At 28.7% G+C, this 1,007-nt stretch overlaps 1 protein-coding gene across 1 annotated transcript; it reads left to right on the top strand.

Moving 5' to 3' along the window:
• Positions 1-6: 6 nt before the first annotated feature.
• LOC105460272 (interferon alpha-inducible protein 27-like protein 2B) lies at positions 7-711 on the top strand. Its single transcript, XM_011706705.1, has one exon. It carries the CDS (start codon positions 289-291, stop codon positions 565-567), a length of 279 nt encoding a protein of 92 aa, XP_011705007.1. The 5' UTR covers positions 7-288; the 3' UTR covers positions 568-711.
• Positions 712-1,007: the final 296 nt, after the last annotated feature.

Genomic DNA, 1,007 nt, shown 5'->3' with positions numbered 1-1,007 from the left:
GTGCAGTCTGTATTTTGCGGTACTAACTTCTCGATAGAATTTTAAATAAATTATAAAGTACATAAAAATCATAGTAAACATACAGAATACACGTCACTAATTAAGATGATAAAAAGTTAAAATATTGAATAACTTATTATGAATATACCTTGAAAGATCATAAATTATTGAAAATCAGCGTAGTAGTAATAGTTCTTATGAATTAGCTTTAGAAAAATTAATATTAAAAATAACTTTTAATTAATATTGAAAAATAACTATTAAAATTAAAAAAAAACATCAATAAAAATGTATAGTATAATAATAATAGGATCAACAGGAGGAATTGTAGGAGGAATTGCAGGATGTGCCGCATTGCCTTTTTTAGGGTTTGGTTTAGCTGGTATTTCAGCTGGTTCAATTGCAGCTTCTTGGCAAGCTTCTATTGGTGCTGTTGCAGCTGGATCTTTATTTGCTACTTTACAATCTTTGGGAGCTTCAGGACTAGGTATGCTTTTATTTGGACCAGCTGGAGCCGTAATAGGTTTATTAATTTCTATAGCAGCAAGCTTAAATTGGTGGAAATAAGATAAATATATAATATAGAATAGGAAAAGGTAAAACGGACAAGTTAAAGGCAGAGTAAATAAAGGTGAAGGAATGGATAAAGTAGAAAGGTAAGAATTCGGAGATGTAAAAGGAGATAGGTAGTAGAGATTAGAGCGACGAAAAGGCGGGAAGTATAAGTATCCAAGGAGAACAGAAAGATCAAAATGACATCAAAATGATATCAAAATAAGATCAAATTTTAGTTTGTCAAAATGATGTCAAATTGCAAAAATTTTTGATGTATTCTTGACCATTCCAATTTAATTGCTAAAATAAATTTGTTTTAAATACAATAAATTTTATTAATTACCATCATATACTAGAGAATAAAAAAAAATATACATAACAAAATTGTGATCAAGAAATATGTATTTAGAAGCTTATTTACGATATTCCTAAAGCGGTCACCCATCCAAGCA

This window comes from Wasmannia auropunctata, unplaced genomic scaffold (assembly GCF_000956235.1).
Source record: "Wasmannia auropunctata unplaced genomic scaffold, wasmannia.A_1.0 LD325324.1, whole genome shotgun sequence".
NCBI lineage: Eukaryota > Metazoa > Arthropoda > Insecta > Hymenoptera > Formicidae > Wasmannia > Wasmannia auropunctata.
This window is presented reverse-complemented; position numbering and strand designations above follow the sequence as displayed.